The sequence below is a fragment of the Rhea pennata genome, chromosome 1, assembly GCF_028389875.1.
Source record: "Rhea pennata isolate bPtePen1 chromosome 1, bPtePen1.pri, whole genome shotgun sequence".
Classification (NCBI taxonomy): Eukaryota; Metazoa; Chordata; class Aves; order Rheiformes; family Rheidae; genus Rhea; species Rhea pennata.
The window spans coordinates 1,479,937-1,494,682 of record NC_084663.1 but is presented as its reverse complement, the minus strand read 5'-3'; the positions used below and the strand labels follow the sequence as shown (position 1 = coordinate 1,494,682).

The 14,746-nt window shown below is 64.2% G+C and overlaps 2 protein-coding genes across 3 annotated transcripts in view; both read right to left on the bottom strand.

Annotated features, from left to right (window-relative positions):
• The window catches only part of AHCYL2 (adenosylhomocysteinase like 2), a 112,241-nt gene extending 105,488 nt beyond the window's left edge, over nt 1–6,753 (bottom strand). Inside the window, exon 1 of one of the 2 annotated variants that reach the window (XM_062579835.1) lies at nt 6,352–6,753. In XM_062579835.1, the coding sequence (XP_062435819.1) occupies nt 6,352–6,717 (366 nt within the window). In that variant the 5' untranslated portion in view covers nt 6,718–6,753. The remainder of the gene's footprint in view (nt 1–6,351) is intronic. The other variant, XM_062579846.1, reaches the window with a different exon arrangement.
• Nucleotides 6,754–8,325: 1,572 nt separating this feature from the next.
• Nucleotides 8,326–14,373, bottom strand: SMO (smoothened, frizzled class receptor). Its single transcript, XM_062578992.1, has 12 exons — nt 14,130–14,373; nt 13,082–13,287; nt 12,616–12,825; nt 12,153–12,325; nt 11,753–11,972; nt 11,445–11,568; nt 11,201–11,293; nt 10,944–11,052; nt 10,363–10,548; nt 9,926–10,074; nt 9,685–9,819; nt 8,326–9,573 (listed from the first exon to the last, which is right to left on the bottom strand). Exons 1-12 carry the CDS (start codon nt 14,371–14,373, stop codon nt 9,185–9,187), a joined length of 2,238 nt encoding a protein of 745 aa, XP_062434976.1. The 3' UTR covers nt 8,326–9,184.
• Nucleotides 14,374–14,746: the final 373 nt, after the last annotated feature.

Sequence of the window (14,746 nt, the reverse complement as noted above, 5' to 3'; positions counted from 1 at the left end):
CGATCCCCTGCCTACTGCCTGTCCCTCTACGTAAGAATTTAAGAGTATATCAGCCATGGGCCTTCAGGGGGACGTCTCCTCCCTGTGACCGAGATTCTAATCTCGACCTCCTGGCTTGAATCCGCACCGCTTAAATAGCGAAGAAGAAAACGAACCGGACACTTGCCGTACCCTAGCACTGCTGTAACTCTACACACCATTTGGAGTAAATCTATTTGTTCGGTCTTTAATATTCTTCAGATTTCCCAGGACTGCAGATCACTCCTTCACACGGAGAAAGTTGCCCATTACCTCCAAACTACCTGGCGCATTTCTTCCTTCTTCGTTTACCTCCACGTCCTCCTGGTTCGACATAAATCACTACGTTTGTTCACAACTCACCAGAGTTAAAAAGCCTAAAAGGTCAAACGTAGCTCCTGAAGTCGTAATTGCTTTACTTCGCTCATCTTTCAAGTGTCAAGTCAGGGCCAAAGCTAGGACTGAGATTTTAATTGCTTTTAAATTCAAATACCAACTTTCTGTCCCTCCGGCAAAGACGCAGAGATCATTATGTGTTTCAACATTTATTTACCTGAGAGAGCAACTAAGGCAGAGTCACTCAGCCTCCAGGCCAAACGCCGGTTTGCCGCTCCAAGTTACAAGGTTAGCGGTACCGCCAACCACACCCCGGATAAAACACGATTATGTTTTATAACGTCATTTACTTGTGTTCCTAGCTATTATTTTTCTAGCACTTTTTTTGCCAACCTTCTCCTATCTTCTTTCCTTTTATAGAGGCTCCATGCCAAAGGTTGAAGTATCGATCTTTCTACATATTTCCAAGCAGTCATATACAAGGCACCTCCTAAAATTAAACCCCACGCATTCATAAAGGGATAGACCCAGGAGTATTACAGGTAATGAAAGAATGTGGCCTCCAATGATAAGATTTCACTAAACAGCATTCAAACCGCACTCATTACGAATAGCACTTGGGAGTTCAGCCTCAGGGGAAGCGTTTATTACCTAGCATAAACGATCCCTTTGGATTAGAGTGCAACTGAGAAAATAGAAAACCACCATGCGAGCACGTAAGAAATTCCGAATGGGGCACAGACCTTCCAAAAAAAAAACAAAAAAGAAAAGAAAAGAAAAAAAAAGAAAAAAAAAAAGCAGAACCACCTCCTGGGAGTCAAGGTCAGAAGTCACCGTCCAGACCAGCCGCACGAGGGTCACCGAGAGCCGCGGCAGGCGCTTACTTCGATGCGAGCGCTCAGCTGAAGAAGTTTACAGGTGACAGTTTTAGAGAGGTTATACGCAACCAGCGAGACTACGGGACGACGCGCACCTTGGTGCCGCGCGCACATCTGCGCCCTGCTTCTTCGGCTTTAGCCCCCTCAGCCCGCAGACGAAAGCCGCAGCTTTTTACAGGCACGCGAACCGCAGAGGCGGCGCAGCCCTGGAGAAGCAAGCTGTGCTCTGTTCCAGCCCACAAAATGAATCAACAGGCCTGACAAATCAGCGAATCAATCGGTCCCAACTCCAAAACCTCCGCTCTAACAGCGGTAAGAAGCAGAAAACCCAGCTTGACATTCAAGGAGCAAGCTGCGCTTTCATGTACTGAGAGTTTGGGACAAAAAAAAAAAAAAAAGGTAACCTTCTGCTTGTAAATTGGTACGTGCATAATATACAACTTTGCAATTGTACAGTTCCTTTCATTTGAACTTCTCAGCATGGTTTCTAAGCATTTAATAAACCCTACTTGTCAAGTAGTTAAGAATTATTGAACCAAGAAGTACATCTGTTTAAGTGCACGTTCTCTCGGCTGCAGAAAGAAGGGCGCAGAGTCGGCGTTATCAGCCTAAAATCACGCAAGCAATCGAATCGGGATTGAACTGAACCGCAGTCCGTACCTGGGCCAACATCCCACGCCACGCTGACTAAGGACAACGCTCCCAAAGCCCCGAGACTTTGGGAAACTGTGATCTAGGAATGCCCACAAACCACTCCTTCAGAAACACCACAAAACGTGAGCGCCCCCCCCATCAAAGCCAGTGAGCCATCAGCTGATCACCGAAACGCCGTTAAAAATTCAAATTTAGGACTGTAAACAGTTCATGTGACTCAGGGCTTTGACTCACGTTCACGGATCAGTTTAGCCCAGGCCACGGGTGAGACGGTTACTCAGCCGCACGCCTCACCCCGCTGCGGGCTGCAGGGACGGCAGAGCAAAACACGCATCTCCTGAGGCCCCTCGACACGGAGCCTGAAAACCTGCAGCCCGTTTCTGGCGACATTAGCGCGGGCGACGGGCGCGCCGAGCCGACCCGCCGCGTAGCTGCTGCCGAAGGGGGGCTGCTCCATGCCTCGCCTCTCCGCGAACGTGCTCTTGCCACGTCCCCTGCGCCTCGACCGGCTCCGGCCTGGCCCTGTACGGAGAATTAATCCAGAGAGTTAAACCAACAGAAAACTAACCTAACGGCAGGCAGGGGATTTTCTGCAGTTTTAGCTGCGTGTTACAGCATGGGAAGCTCACGCCCGCGTTCATCGGTCAGCTGTAAAAGCGAAGGCCAACGGAGTCTCAGAACTGAGGCCTTCCAGCCATTTTTGAGAGTCCGCATCCAGAGCGGGAATCCAAGATAACAAGAAAGCGGTTACTAAAGATCTTCGCGTAGATGTGACGGCGGCCGCGTCTGCAGGGGCCGCGAAGACAAACGCGGAGGAGCCGCGCGCTCGCTCTGGCCCTCTGCGTGCCGGGGAGCGCCGTCACTTCTGGTTCGAGCGGCTGTAATATACAACCAAATGCAACCACCAATAAATCAATGCGTGCTTGCAAGAGCCAGTCCAGGTACACCCGCTATGCACACCGTACCCAGGTAAGAAAGTGAATTAGCCCGTTCCAGGGAATACGGACCACAGTAAGAATTTTCAAGCCTAAATCAATACAAAAAGCAGTTGTAAAGTCGGAGCAGTCCTAGAGGAAAAAGCAGTCATGGCTATTTACCAGCTACTCCGTGCTTATATCAATACTATGAAATACCCATTTACTCACAAAATGCTTTAAGAATTGCAATGTAGATGAGGGAGAAGCACTTTCAATATATAAACTGCTCAAGAACATAACTGCACAGATTTTTAGAGCTGATCTTGTCCAGCAAATGCTTTAAAAACTACAATTTATATTAAAATGCTAGTGCAAACAACATAATCCTGCTTATACATTTTAAATAGACCTTTACTGCAGGTACCAAAGCAAAGTACTGCCAGATAGCAACTCAGAATTGTATCTGCTCGTTTCAGATTTGTTTTAGTGCTAAACTCTTCTTCAGCAGATGCTTAAGCTACGCGTGCCCAATTTTTCAGTCGCAGGATTGGGAACAACTTTACGTCTACCAAATCTGGTGTTTTATTTAAATAACATCACTTCCTAAGAAACCGAGGAAAGGGCTCTGGGTTTGTAAATCTGGTAAAATAAATGCCTGACGACACCTCCGTCTCCGGAACGCACACAGGTGCACGCTGAAGGCACGGGAAAGCAACAGTAGGGAAAGGAGAGAGGGAACAGCCTGTACTCCAGCCATCCTCAAATCAACACATCTCACTTCCTCCAGCAACCAGACAGATTGTCAGCTCCTAAACAAACTCATCACCCCAAGCAACGGCAGCCAGTTGGGGAGTTCTGCTGCTCCGCAAGTTTTACTGGCTGTTCTTCCGCATCCAGATTCCTCCGGAAAGCTTGGCAGCCTTTGTTCCTTTGGGAAGGCTCCGGGAACGATGCAGATTCCTTTGAGCTGTTCCAGATAACGACCCCATAACGACCCCGTCAGCCACCATCAATACTCCTCTGCCTCCTGAAAGACTTAGCGATGCAAATGCGTCTTCCCAGGAAGGGGAGATCCAACGTGATGCTTCTCTCTGCCAGAGAGGAGCTGGACCTGGGGGAGGGGGGAGCCTTCTTAAACAACATCAACAAAAAAAAGAAAGGAGGAAGGGGGTTTTAGAGGCAGAAGTACATTCAAGAAGGAACATGGATACCCTGGGGGCCTCTAAAAATAGAGGGATGGGATTAGGATGTCAAACAGAAGGGGCTGCCGGCGCACCCACCGCCTGTTTTTCACAGGTTAAGTGTGGACACTGATACTCCGGGATATCTCTTCAGGATGAGAACGGGGGCCACCTACAGATGAGCCCTCCTCAGAAGGGAGGGAAAAGCAATGCAGCAGCTTGTGCTTCAAGAGCCTAAGCTGGCAGATCAGGGCCCCCGGACACCACGGGTGCTAAGGTGGAACCGGCCACATGAAACCGCGAGGGGCAGCTCTGCAGGAAGACACGGCACAAGGCCTCAGCCGGGCACTACGAGTGGGAACTACGAGCTTTCTCACGGAGCTTTCTGGGGGAGAAGGGAGGGTGGTGGGCAGATGGAGACCTCGACCTGGGAGGGAGGACTCTCTTTAGAGAGACAAACTGCCTCTTCTTGTGCTTCTAAGGGGACGGAAATCACAACCTTAGGGGGAAGAACGTGGAGGTCCCTTACCTAGGAACTGAACCCCCCCCACCAGGGATTTCTAAGGGCGATGAAGAAGCCCTTGACCCAGACTCTCTCCATTTGCCTCCCAGGGATGTGTTCCCTCCCGCGGAGGCTCCAGGAGGCATTCCTGTTCCAAGGAAGCCACACGGGAGGCCTACGTCAGGGAGGTGAATTCCCTCCTCCTAGGGCCTCCGAGTGAAGGGAACTTTAGCGGTGCAGTTCAACAGGGTGGAAGTCCAGCAACACGTGGATGAAGACTTCACCCTGGGGTTTCACGAGCAGGGAGAGTCCTGGTGCCACAGAGAGACTCCTTCCCCTCTGCTCCCCAAGAGGTCCCTGCGCCACGCGGGAGAACTCCCTCTCCTGAAGTTTCCGAAGGGAAGGGCGCACTCGGATTGCCTCCACTTAGAGAAACATGTTGTTTCTCTACATGCATCCACGGAGAGGCCACGTGTGCACAGCTGTGTCTACAGGAGAGCACACGTGGAGAACATCTGTTCGTGAGAGGGTGTCCACGGACATCCACCCAAGGGGCACAGACGTGCGTGGATTTAGGTACGTGAACGGGGAAGATAGCGCGTCCGGGCGCGCCTGTTCGTAGACGTTGCCACGGACGCGGTCCTTACGCGCTGTGCACGCGCCCGCGAGGACGCCGACGCCCGGCTGGCCGGGTGTGCGCACAGGGCGAGGTGCCGACGCGCGCCCGGGCACACGCGTGCCTACACGCACCGAAGCGTTTCCGCACGCGCACGGGGATGCGTATTTAAACGCCGTCGCAGTCGGCATTGGCGCGTATACAGACGTGTGCATGCACACCCGTGTGCGTCTGTGTGCACCAAGGACACGCACGCGTGCACACGGATGCGTCCCCATAGGCGCGCAGCTACGCATACCTGCGGGTATACGTCCCCGGTGCGTATAGGTACGTGCTCATCCATACGCCATCAAACACACAGACGTTTGTACAAGCACACGCACCTACATACGTGTGCTTGCACACGTACCAGTTTGCGTTACGTAAGTGTGCACGTGCACCTCTGCGCCGCGTACTTACCTCCGCGCCCGCGTGCTTTTGGGTACCCAAGTGGAGGCGCACGCGGGTGTGGGCAGCCCCGTGTGAGCGCCGCTTCGGGCGCCCCGTGCACGCGCACGTGCCCCGGGGCCGTGCGTGCCGCCGGAGCGTGGGCCTGCGCGCGCGCGTGACGTCCCGCCCCACGGGGGGCCGTCAACACCCCCCCACGGGGCACGGTCAGCTGTGACCGCCTCACACGGCGGGGGCGGGAGGGGATCGCCACTCGTGACCTTGCACCCCCACGGGGGGATCGCCACGCCTGACCTCCCCTCCCCCCACGGGGGGAATCCCCACGGGGAGCCCGACGTGGGCCCCCCCCCCCATCGGAGGCATCACCAGGCGTGACAGCCCCACGAGGGGCATCATCATGCACGACCCCCCCTCACGGGACGCGCCGCCACGCGTGACACCCCCACAAAGGGCATCGTCACGCACGACCCCCCCTCATGGGACGCGTCGCCACGCGTGACACCCCCCACGGGACGTGTCGCCACGCGTGACGGCCCCCACAAAGGGCATCGCCACGCGTGACGGCCCCTCCCACGGGACGCGCCGCCACGCGTGACACCCCCCAAGGGACGCGTCGCCACGCGTGACGGCCGCCACAAAGGGCGTCGCCACGCGTGACGGCCCCTCCACGGGACGCGTCGCCACGCGTGACGGCCGCCACAAATGGCATCGCCACGCGTGACGGCCCCTCCCACGGGACGCGCCGCCACGCGTGACACCCCCCACGGGACGCGCCGCCGCGCGTGACGCCGCCGGCCGGTACCTTCTTGACGGTGCGCGGCGCCTCGGTGACGGTGCCGTCGGGGCTGACGAGCGCCTCGGGCGCGGCGCCGCCGCCGTCGCCGTCGCGGTGCCGGTGCTGGGGGTGGAGCGGGTCGCTGCGCTTCATGGCCGAAGCCTGCGGCACCTTGGCGGCGGCGGCGGCGGCGGCGGCGGCTGACAGACCCGGGCAGCCGCTCAGCGGAGGCCGCTCCGCGCCGCACGCCGCCGCCTCCCGCTCCGCCGGCAGCGGGCAGGCGGCACCGCGCCCCGGCGGCTCGGCGCAGGGCGCCGCCGCCGCCGCCGCCTTGTCCATGGGGCCGCCGAGCTCCTTCAGCTCCACGGCGGGAGCCGCCACCTGCACCGACATCGCCGCCGCCGCCGCCGCCGCCGCCCTCCTCAGGGAGCGCCCGCCCCGCCCCGCCCCGCCCCGCCCGCGGGGCACCACGGGACCTGCAGTCCGCCCGCCCGCCCGCGCCGCCCCGCCCGCCGCGCCGCCCGCACTACAGCTCCCGGCGGCCCCCGCGCCGCCGCCCCGCCCGGCGCCGTGCGGCGCCGCGCCGCGGGGGCCGCCGGGAAGTGTAGTCCTGGCGGGGAGGGGAGCCGGGTTGGGGGGCGCACACGCCGCGCAGCGTTCCCACGGCCCCGGGCGTTTGTGACAACACAAACGAAACGGGATTTTTGGCTTTCTGTTCTCCCCGCCCCTTTTTTCTCCTTTTTTCCTCCTTTCCCCCCTTTTCTCTTCCCCTCTTTCCCCCTTCTTTCCCCCTCTTTTTCCCTTTTTTCTTTTTCTCCTTCCCCCCTTTTTCTCTCCCACTTTCCCCCCTTTTCCTTTTTGTCCTTTCCCCCTTTTTGTCCTTTCCCCGCTTTTCCCCATTTTCCTCCCTTTTTCTTCCCTTTTCCTTTTTTCCCCCCCTTTTCCCCCTTTTTCCCATTTTTCCCCCTTCCCCCCCTTCCCTGCTCTTTTTCCCCTTCCCCCCTTTTTCCCCTTTCCCCCCTTTCTCCCCCTTTTTCTCCGCTTTGCTCCCCCTTTTTCTCCTTTTTACTCTTTTTTCCCTTTCCTTTTTTTCCCCTTTTCCTTTTTTCCCCCCTTTATCTAATCTGTGTTTTTCCAAACCCACTTCTCCCCGCAGGAAGGGGCCTGTTGCGGGAGGGGAACTCGGAGCCCTCCTTGGCTTTTCGCTGCCACTATTCGGACCGAACGCGCTTTCCCCGCGGGCTGAGCCGAGGAGCGAAGGCTCCGCCGACTCGGCGCCGTTTCGCTCCACGACGAAGCGGGAAAGCAAAATCCAGGAGCCGCGCGCGGGTTTCCCGGCCCGTTTCCGCCTCCGCGCGACGAGCCAGCCCCGTCGCGGGGCGGACGCCGGGCTCGGAGGGGCCCGCTCCCGCGACGCCGCGTCCCGCCAGCAGCCCCGCGCTTCCGGAGAAATCCCAGAAAACGCAGAATAAAAACGAATCCCGCGCCGAGGCCGGCCCGGCCTCGCCGCAGCCAGCGCGTCATCCCGCCAGCGTCCCTGCGAGCGGCCCGCGCCACGACTTCTTCCGCTCGTTTAACCAGGGCACGAGCCAGGAGACGGTGCCGCCACTCGTCCCGGGCGGCCCGCGGGCTCCGGCGCTTCTTTCCCGGCCGACGCTGCGCGTTTCCACCCCGCCGCCCTCCCCAAAGCCGCCTCGGGCGGTTTTGGTTTGGCCTGGGGGGGGGGGAAGAAAGGAGGAAGGAAGGAAGGGAGGAAAGAAAGAGGGAAAGGGGGGGAAAGAAGACGGGGAAAAGGCAAAACGGGCAGCGGAGGCGGGTGCCGTGCAGCCGAGCACCCAGCCCCGTGCGCCCGAGGGTGCCGGGGCGCCGGGAGCCGCCGGCCGGGGATGCCCGGGCCCCGAGTGCCATCTGCTGGCAAGCGGCCCCGGGCCCCCCCCGGCCCCCGAGCACCTTCTCCCGGGCGCCGGGACGCTCCCGCGCGCGGAGCCCAGCGACGGCCGCTTGGAAACTTGGAAAAATTTAATACTGATACAGGAGGGTTTTTCTTTTACAGAGCAAAATTAACGTGGGGAGGGCACCGGGAAGGCGGGGAAGGCAGGAGCCTACCAGGGTGCAACAAACAACACGGCGTTTACGGGAATGACGGACAAATACAAAAGGCACCGGCAAGGACAGGGATCCTCCTACGTCCGCGCTCGGCTGGATTAGCTTTAACTTGCTTCTTTCTTTTTCTTCTTTTCCCCTAAAAAACCCTTTGCTGGGGGTCTCCGCCGGAGCGGGGAGCTGGAAGGCACTTGGGGAGCACGGTGGGGTGCGGGAGCAGCGTCGCGGCGCCCCACCGCCTCGGGCGCCCGCGGGAACGCCGCCGCCGGCCTCAGCGTACCGTACGGAGATTAAAAATATAAAAAACGAAACCCTACGGGCACGAGGATTCGAAAGCTTCTACGTACCAGCCAGCCCCGGGGCGGGAGGCGCGGGGCAGCGCCGCTCCCGGCCTCTCTCCCGCGGGAGACGGCCCCGGCAAGCTCAGCGCGCCTACCCTAACCTAAACTCGCCCCGCATCCAGCGCCGCTGGCCCCCGGCGTCCTCTCCGAGCCGGCGCGGGGCACCGCGGCCCCTCCGAGGTCTCCGACGGCGAGCGCCGGCCCGGCTCCGAGTTTGGACGCCGGGAGCGACGGCCCCGGCCCGGCTGCGGAGATGCTGGTGGCAGCGTGGGAAAACGCCGGGTGGCACCGCGGGAAAACGCCGGTGGCACCGCGGGACGGGACGCGGGACGGGATGCTCCGGGCGCGGGCGTCCCAAGCCGGCCGAGCTCCCCGCTCCCGCCGCGCTGCCGCCCGCCGGCGCCGCCTTCCCGGCTCTAGAAGTCCGAATCGGCGTCCAGCAGCTCGGCCTCCACCAGGTTGGTGCGGGAGCGGATCGGGGCCAAGCCGGCGCGGCGGCCCTGAGTCCTCGGCGCCGGGAGCGCGGAGCCGCCGGCGGGGCGGAAGGGCTCGCCGACCCGGCGGAGCGCCTCGGCGCCGGGGAAGGCGCCGGGGGCCCAGGCGTCCCCGGCGGGCGCCACCAGGCAGCTGTGCCGGGGCAGCCGGGGCAGGCGGGGGACGGCGCCGGGCAGCGGCGGCGGGCATCCCTCCTCCTCCTCCTCCTCCTTCTTCTTCCTCCGCTTCTTCCTGCGGCCGCCGCGCTTCTGCGGCTCGGGCGAGCCGTCGGCCTCCGGCGCCCACGGGGCGGCCCGCTCCTCCGGCGGCACTGCGGGGCCACGGGACAGGACGGGGTGGTGAGAGCCAGGCCAGCGGGCGGGTGTCCCCCACCACCCCCCCCAGCCACCGCCGCCCCCCCCCGCCACCCCGCGGCACTTGCCAGGCATCGCCACGGGCGTCACCGAGACGTCCTGGGGCAGGATGGCCCCTCTGCGGGCCACCATCTTGGCCACGTGCTGGGCCCACGCCGAGGACACGTCGGCCGACGGCTCGTTGATGTCGAAGGGCAGCCCGGCTGCAAGGACAAGGCGGGAGGGCGGTCGGGACGGGGCCCAGGCGTCCGGGTGGCGCCGAGAGGGCCCGGCGCCGCCCGCGGGGGCCCGGCCGAGGCGGGGACGTACCCACGGGGCCGTCGTGCGAGACGGTGTGCATGCTGAAGGAGAGCTCCTGGGCCGGGTCGCGCAGCAGCTCCTTGCGCTTGGAGAAGGCCTTGGCGATCATCTTGCTCTTCTTAATCCTCTTGGGCTGGTCGTCGCTCTGCCCCGTCAGCCTGGGGGCACGGCGGGCTCAGGGGCCGCGCGGGACCCCGCAGCGGGGGGCCGCCCGGGGCCGGGGCCGGCGTCGGACGGGCCCCCGGGCACGGAGGTGCCGCGGGACACTCGCCGCCGCTCCTGCTCCCCTCCCTGAGCGGGAACGGCCAGCCCCCCCGAGGGGGGGGGGTCTCATCTGCCGAGACCCCACAGCTCGTGGCACCGATGGGCAAAGGCTTCCTCGACGTGTCAGGAGCCGGGAGGGGGCAGGAAGGGTCCCACGGACTGGGGCCACCCCTGGGTCTCACCTGCACCACGTGCGCTTCCAGATGAGCAGCGTGGCCTTGGTCCACACCCAGGTGCTCATGGAGACGCCGGTGCCGAACATGGCGAAGAGGTTGATCTTCTCCACCAGCAGGCTGGGCCGGTTCTTGATCTCGCAGTCCGGGATGGGCTTGTTGGTCTGCGTGGCGATGGTCACGTTGGCCTCGCACCTGCGCCAGCCCGACACAGACACCGGCCGTGAGCTTCCAGGGAGCCAGCGGCACTGGCCAAAGCCCAGACATGGCACTGAGCCCCTCCAGCCCCATGGAGCACAGGCGCCATGGGGACGCCAGGGCTCTCTGCTAGCCCCACGGGCACATTAAGCTGAGGGCAAGGAGCCAACACCTCCATGTCCCCCAGCGCTGTCACTCCTGGGATGCCGCCAGCACCGCAGGAGACCCCCAGTGCCCCAGGGCAGGACTGCCCGGTGGCCCAGCACGGGCTTCCATGGCTGTCAGCCCCGTGAGGGCCCACGTCTCCCAGCACTGAGCAAGGAGCTCGGCAGGCAGCCACGTCCCCCTCCGGCCCTGCCCGCGGGGTCGGGCCATGTCCCCGTCCCACTCACAGGACATATTCCCGGAAGCTGCGCTCCCACTCCGCCTGGTTGAAGAAGTCATAGAAATGGCACCCAAAAGTGATGAAGACAAAGCCGAAGGCCAAGAAGCCGAAGATGCCTGGAAGAAAAGTGTAAGGGAGGCCCAAAGGTCCCAGCTCTCAGCACGTCGCTGCTTTAACGAGCTCCTCATCAATGGTGGGACAGACCCAGCTCCTCATCAATGGTGGGACACAGACGCTGCACCGAGCCCGGTGTGTGCCACTCACCCAGCCGCAGCATGGTCTCGTTGATCTTGCTGGCCGCCTTCTCGCTCAGCAGTCCGGGGTGGTTGCTTTTGATGGAGAAGAGAGTCATGACCCCTATGGCAGAAGGACAAGGATGTCAGATGGGGGGACACCAAAGATAGGCTCTGCAATGGGAGCTGCGAACCACCGCGGTCTCCATCTGGCATGGAGGAGCCCAAACCAGAGCCTGGCCAGGTCTCCGTCCCCGGCTCGCATGCCCACCTACCCCGGATGAGGAAGTAGCCCCCAATGATGAGGACCAGCCCAATGGGTGCCAGGACGAAGCCAGCCCGGTAGCGGTAGTTCTTGTACCCCACGAAGCAGATGCCGCTGACTGAGTCGCCGTCCACCTGGCAGAGACGGGGTGGTCAGCTGGCCCCATCCACCTCTCCGCTGGCACCGCAGCCCAGCACTGGGGGCACCGGCAATGCCGGGGACCCACCCGCAGATGTGGGGCTAATTTAGGGCAGGGTGGCCTTGGGGACGGCCTCTGCGCTGAGCACCAGGGCAGATGCAGGACGGCGGCTCCGTTACCTGGGCCACGGCCAGGATGGCCACAGTGAGGACGAAGGGGATGGACCAAGTGATGAGGTGGAAGTAGGAGGTCTTGCCCACCAGGGGCTGGTAGGTGGTGCCCAGCGCCTTGAAGGAGGTGTGCCAGGCGTAGGTGAGCATGACGAACCAGATGACGCCAGACATGAGCGAGTAGTAGACGATGACGAAGATGATGACGCAGGAGAGCGTCTCGTTGGAGCTGCGGGGTGAGACAGGAGCGTCACGCGCCACCGGGAGGGCAGCCGGGGGAGTCGGGGTCTCTCCCGCCCCCAAAAGCCGATCGCCCTCAAGGAGCCCACAGCAGCTCCCAGAGGTCCCCTCCCAGGGACGCCGGCCAGAGCCCCGGGCACGCGGCAGAGGCGGCCGCGGCGACACGTACGTGGGCTCCCCCAGTCTCATGGTGCCGTCGGCCCGGCACACGATCTCGTCGCGGGCGCCGTCCATGAACTGCGCCAGCCAGCCGATGCTGCCCACGAAGAAGCAGGCGTTGACGTAGAAGAGGATGACGGCGGGGTAGCGGTTCGAGTTCCTCCAGTCCGCGACGAAGGTGGCCTGGCGCGGGGACAACGGGGTTGGGGGGGAGCGGTTGGCACAGGGGACTCCGGGCGCTGCTCCTGGGACACAGCCCCCCTGGAGACCTGGGGACCACGGCCTGGCCTGGCCCCAGAGCCTTGACCTGGGCCACTGAGGACAGCGCGATGCTGCGAGAGAGGCTCGTGGCGGACAAGACAGGCAGAATCCGGAGGCGGGATCACCAGCGGCTCAAGCATCCGGGAGGAAAAACAAGCCCCGGCCTCAACGGTCAGCACCCAGCTCGCCCGTCCCCGTGGGGCTCGGCTCACCAGGGTGAAGAAGGTGCAGAAGATGGTGATGGAGCTGAAGGCGGCGATGTAGACGTGCATCTCGCGGTGCTCCTTCTCGGTGAAGAGCGGGTTCTGGCACTGGATCCCGCAGCCCTCCACGTCCTCGTACCAGCTCTTGGGGTTGTCCGTCCGCACCAGCGGCGCCTCGCACTGCCCCGAGCTGTTGAACTTGATGTTCTGCACCTCGTTCTGCCGGGAGCACGGAGGGCCACCGGTGAGGAAGAGGAGGAGGGACCCCGACGGCTGAGGGAGCCAGAGCAACAGCTCCCTCCTCGGCCCGTCCTCCCCACGGACACGCTCTCCGGCCCCCGGGAAGGGGGATGGAGACTCTCCGGGCTGCAGCCCCCACCCAGAACGGTCCACCTCGGCAGGAAGGCTCCCGCGCGGCTCTGCCGGGAGCAGGCCTGGGACCCGCAGGGAAAGAGGAGCAAAGGCCCGGCCGTACCGGGCAGCCCTCGGGGAAGCGCTCCGGCGTGCACTTGAGGAAGTCGGGCCAGCCCCGCTCGCGCTCCACGATGGTGCAGGGCGCCCGGGTGGCCAGGCACAGCGTCTGGCTCGGCAGCTCCACCTGGCCGTCCTCGCACTTGGGCATGTAGACGGCGCAGAGCAGCGGCTGGATGACGTCCCAGCAGCGCGGGGCGTTGCGCAGGCCTGCCGGGGACGGGGACGGGCGCCGTGAGCCCCCGCGGCCGCGGGAACCTCCGGCAAACCCGCCCGGAGCGGAGGAGGCGCCCGAAGCCGGCGCGGGGCGACACCAGAAACGTTCCCAGCGCGTCCGGACCCGGAGAGGTCCCCGAGCGCCGGCCCGCGAGCACCGAGCGGCCGCTCCGGCCGGGTCCCCGCGGCTCCGCGTGCCGAGCCTCGCCGGGACCCGCGTTCTCCGGCGGCGAAGCGCCCGGCTCCGCGGGAGCCCGCGGCGGCTGTGTCCCGGCCCCGGAGCCGGCGGTTCCCCCTCCGCCGCCCGCGGAGCAGAGCCCCTTCCCGCGCCGTTCCCGAGGAAATCCAGCTCCGGCAACGGCGCAAAACTCGTTTCCCAGCCCCGGGAGAGTTTTCCCGGCTGCACTCGGAGCTGCTGCGGCGTGTTAACCCCCGCCCCGAGGCCGTGCTTTCCCCAGGCCCCTCGCATGCCGCCCCCGGCCCCCGCTATACCGCTGCCCCGCTGCCCCGGGCGCAGCCGCTGCTCCCTGGCCTTGCTACGCTGTCCCCTACCAAACCGGCTCCAGCCCCAGCCCCTCGCTATACCGCTCCCCTGCTATACCGCCCAACTGTCCCCCCCCTCGCACATTGCACAGCTCCCCGCTGGCCTGTGCCCCCCCCCCCCCGGGGCCTCCCAATGCACCCCCCCATACCGCGCCTCCTCCCCGCTATACCGCGCGCCCCCCCTATACCGCCCCCTGCCCATCTACCCCGTCCTTGCCTCCAACTCCCGCTGTACCGCGCTCCCCCCTCGCTACACCGCTCCCCCCCGCGCCCCGTTTACACCGCGCCCGTACCGGACCAGAGCAGCAGCTTGCCGTGAGCCTCCTCCTGCGAGGCGGAGTCGGCGGCCAGCAGCGTGGAGGTGGCGGCGTAGGGCAGCGCCGAGCCGAGGCAGACGCCGTAGCGGAGCCGCTCGCAGGGCGCGGGGCGGCGGCAGCGCTCGGGGGCCGCCGAGGCGTTGAGCGGGGCAGCGGCGGGGCAGCGGCGGGCGCCCAGGGCCGCGGCCAGCGCCAGCGCCCACAGCCAGCGCGGCGCCATCCCGCCCGAGCGCCCCGCCGGGGGCCCTAGGGCGGCGCGCCGGGCCGCCGGGCCCCGACGGCCCCGGCCGCGGCCCCCGCCGCCGCCGCCGCGCCGGCCCCGGCCATGCCCGCGCCGCGGCCCCGGCCCCGGCCCCGGCCCCGGCCCCGGCCCCGGCCCCGGCCCCGGCCGCGGCCCCTTTGTTGCGCTCGCCCGGGCCAGGAATGCGGCGCCGCGGGAGGAGCCGCGCGGAGCGGAGCGCGCCCGGCCCGGAGCGCGGAGCGCGGAGCGCGGAGCGGAGCCGCCGGCGGCCCCCGCGCCGCCCCCCGCCGCCCCCCGCCGCGCCGAGCGGGGCGGGCGCGGGAGCGGCGCCCGCGGAGCCGCGCCTCGGGCG

Bases quoted from the DNA above. Each gene is read 5' to 3' on its own strand.
- SMO (XM_062578992.1), bottom strand. From the start codon at position 14,373: ATGGCGCCGCGCTGGCTGTGGGCGCTGGCGCTGGCCGCGGCCCTGGGC. The intron at 12,326-12,615 runs GTGAGCCGAGCC...TCCCCGCGCCAG, and splicing joins TCTGCACCTTCTTCACCCTG to GCCACCTTCGTCGCGGACTG. The intron at 10,075-10,362 runs GTGAGACCCAGG...CCGTGCCCCCAG, and splicing joins TGGAAGCGCACGTGGTGCAG to GCTGACGGGGCAGAGCGACG.